Consider the following 3,637-nt stretch of genomic DNA (forward strand, 5'->3'; position numbering starts at 1 on the left):
TGATTTGACTCTGGATTGCAGCTGCAATCACAAAATGCACAGTCAGATAAAAAAAAAAGTTGTTCATCTTATGATTCCCATTACTGATTAATTTTGTAGCGACTGAATATATGTTTCCATTAAAACTCAACTTTGGTCTAAACAAGCTATTTAATTCTGCGTTAAAATCATATTCTTAAAATGTCCACCAGTGAGGTAACATAGAGATTTCAATATTAAGTAATTTATATCACTTGACAGCTAAATATCAAATGACAGCTGAGTTTAAATCATTCATTTAGTGTTCTGCCTTATTTTAAGATTTTCAAAACATGTTTGTATGTTCTTCCTTCAGCCTTCATTGCAGTCAGCTTTCATTGGGAATAGTTGGAATGATTTCACCCTATTGGCAGAGCTATTCACATAATGGAAATAAGAGGATTGTAGGACTGATGTTGTATATTTTGGGCATACAGTATTTTGCAGCAAACATGATGCCAAAATGACTTTGTGATTGAGGTTGAGCATTGAAAAGCCTGAATTGTATTTGCTGGGAATTCTGCCTGTGGTTGCTCTTATTAATCAGTTTATTACTTGAGCCTTTGTGTTGTTTTTCCCCCCCGACTTGTGGTTTAAACCCAACCAGACCTCATTAGGTCTCCTCTATGGTTACTATAAGGTCAAATATAAAAGGTCAATGGGGAAACAGATGGCAATCCAGCCTAACCATCTATAAGCTATAGGTGCAGGATGTGCTTGTGTTTGCATGTACTGCACATGTTATCTGAGGACAACAGAACAGCGGTTATCAGAAAACAACACTTGGTTTTTAACTTGTTCACTAACGTTAACAGTCTTATAGTCTAGACTTTCTAATAGTCTGACAGTTTACTGAAGAAATACAATTATGCTAGTGCTTGCTGTTTTACCTTTAACACTGTTCAAATTATTGTATGATAAACCATACATAACTTATCAGTATAGTGTGGGATACTTTAACACTTATAAATGGCATTGCACCTTGTTTGAATATCTGTGAAATAGTATGGATCCCACTTTACAATCAATAGAAACACCTCTAGTTTGCCCTGTTGATTTGATGCCCTACTTCACTCTCCTTTGTCATTTTCTTCCCTTGGCCATTGTCTTCTTTCTGCAAATATAATTCTATACTCTTATGGTATTTCAGGGGGAAAGCAGCGGCAGGGAGCTTACAAACTGACAATCTGATTTGATTGAAAACACTGTAAATCCGACGCTGGCCCAGGCATTCAATCTCACATCATCACTCACACACTGCCGTCCCATAAACCCACTTCTTAATCCCAAAGCCTTTTTTATTTTGTGATCAACATGCCACCCTTTGCCACAAATCCCCCTCTGCCTCAGTCTCACCCTTCCCCCGTCCCCTGTGTATGCATGGGGATGAGACTGAGTTCAGGCACAGCTGGCATCATCCTGTAACCTGTTCTTCTCTGGGCATGTTTGTGAATGCACTGGCATGGACAGAGTACCTGGACAAGGTCAAACAGACAACCTGCAAAGCTGTGCAGCCTGCTGTGATTGTCATTCTATATAGTCCTCCTGCTGACACAGGATATCAAGGACTTCCATCCTATTTTGAGGCTCAAGTTTAGATGTGCGTTGCTGGAGAGAAATACTTAACCATTTCCTCACTAGCATATGCAGTGCACTCTAGTTGGCAGCCACGAAAAGTGTACCAAAGGATAACATGAGATGCCATGAAAAAAAGAGAAGAGGAATAAATCGTTGGTGCATTGGTGATATGACCCCATCCCAGATGGAAATTGTTGTTTTTGACCAGTTCCACAAGACTTATTTGGAGATTTAATAATTGTTTTGGAAAAATACTTTCATTCTGCGGTGGACTAAAAAAGTTTTTTTTTTTTTTCCTTCCTCCCTTCCAGTCTCTTCTGCATCCAGACTCCTGGAGAAAGGACGCTGCAGAACCCCACTCCCAACTGGCCTACAAGCTCTCTGCTAATTTACAGATATGTTGAATGATATCATGCAGGAGCCACACCATTACATGACGGTCATGTGAAAGAAACAATTTAAAGGATATAAAAGAAGAAGTGCGCGCTCTCGGCCAAGCGCAGCATCAGCACCAGCATCCGATGCGCGTCCCCGACCCGGTAGAGGCTGCCCGAAATCCCGGGAAGAGGAGTTGGATCTGCGCGAGTTAAAGTTGGGCGAAAGGGGGGTGAGAGGATGCTGCAGAACAATCTACGATCTAATTAACATAGCATATGCGGAGAAACGTGTCCTAAGTGAAGGATGACTTGCAAAATACTGAGCATATGCCTCTTATTTTTGGGTTTTCAACATTGCTCATCACGTAAGTCTTGTAAAACAACAATTGTTCATCTATTATCTTCTGCTAGAATATTATTAAAATAATTCAAAGTGTGTATACATGCCTTATCTGCATATTGTTTAGCGTCTGATCATATATGCTTTGAAAAAGTTGCATTATAACATTCGTTGATAAGTGGAAATTACCACTGGGTGGGCCAAATGTAGCCTGAGGTGTTGAGATCGTTGAAGGGCAACAGCACACGTTGCGATAAAATCAGACAGCCTTAAAACATAGATAATCACATTTCACTGCTTGTCTTGGCTTATGTAATTTCAGCAAAGCATTGTTTAGTGGGATCACAAAAAAAGCAAACCGCGTCGGTCCTGCAGAAGGTGCGCGTGGTTATCTCCATCGCACTGTCTGCATTGCGGTGCTTTCTCCCAGCCAGCACGCAAGTTTATGCACGGTGTGGCTTCAACTCTCGACTTCTTTGCAGAGCACGATACTGCTCGGAAGTCTATTTGGTTTCTAATATAATTATCTCCAAATGGCTTTGAACGTGTATGTTGTTGTTGGGTGAAAATCCGCTGAACACCTTTTCAAATTGGCGGTTGAGAGCACAGGACACAGTTTCCTGAGCGGGACCAGCCCACTGCAGTACTTTTTTTTTGGGAAGCCCAAAAATAAATCCCTGCATTTTGCCCACGACGAGCGTGGATTCACCTGGGAGGGAAATCATTACTCACTCTGAGATCAGTCGGGCAGTCGTGTGGTGGATTTAGTTGGACCAGAGGAGAGGCTGTGTTTGGGGCTAAATTGGATTGTGATACCTTTCTATCACAGAGCCTGTATGCATACTAATAAGCTTTATGCATGATGTCAGTGTCATGATGACCTCACAGGGTCTTGACTGTTAATTAACCCCAAACAGCCATTGCAAGGGTCAGTAGTTTGTGATATTAGTGGGAGATCAGGGAGGAGGAATGCTTCATCATTTGACTTCTTATACTCACAACTGTATTTTGGTTAAACACAAGCTTAAGCAAGTTTATACTTCTGGGTGTAAATGTGGATCCTCTTTACATATGTAATGTGCACTTTTCGGAGCGCTTTCTGTTGTAGGGAAATAACATTTACTGAAAAATGGCTTGCATAGGAGGCCATGCTGCTGCCCTGTCACATGGTAGGCTGGGAGGTAAATGGTGTTGAAAGATTTAAAAGTGAATGAACGGCAAAGTCTGCAATTGAGTTGGAGTTACTAAACGTCTTTGGATCACTGAATGCTAACCAGCAAGTGGGGGCCTGTGGGTTTAGCTTGTTGTAGAGTCTGCTGGTACT

General features: G+C 41.3%; 1 protein-coding gene across 1 annotated transcript in view; it reads left to right on the forward strand.

The window, feature by feature from the left end:
* The first annotated feature begins 1,440 nt into the window (after positions 1-1,440).
* cntnap1 (contactin associated protein 1) overlaps positions 1,441-3,637 on the forward strand; it is a 22,447-nt gene continuing 20,250 nt past the window's right edge. Inside the window, exon 1 of the mRNA XM_032536692.1 lies at positions 1,441-2,338. Coding sequence (XP_032392583.1) covers positions 2,278-2,338 — 61 coding nt within the window. The 5' untranslated portion in view covers positions 1,441-2,277. The remainder of the gene's footprint in view (positions 2,339-3,637) is intronic.

This window comes from Etheostoma spectabile, chromosome 15 (assembly GCF_008692095.1).
Source record: "Etheostoma spectabile isolate EspeVRDwgs_2016 chromosome 15, UIUC_Espe_1.0, whole genome shotgun sequence".
NCBI lineage: Eukaryota > Metazoa > Chordata > Actinopteri > Perciformes > Percidae > Etheostoma > Etheostoma spectabile.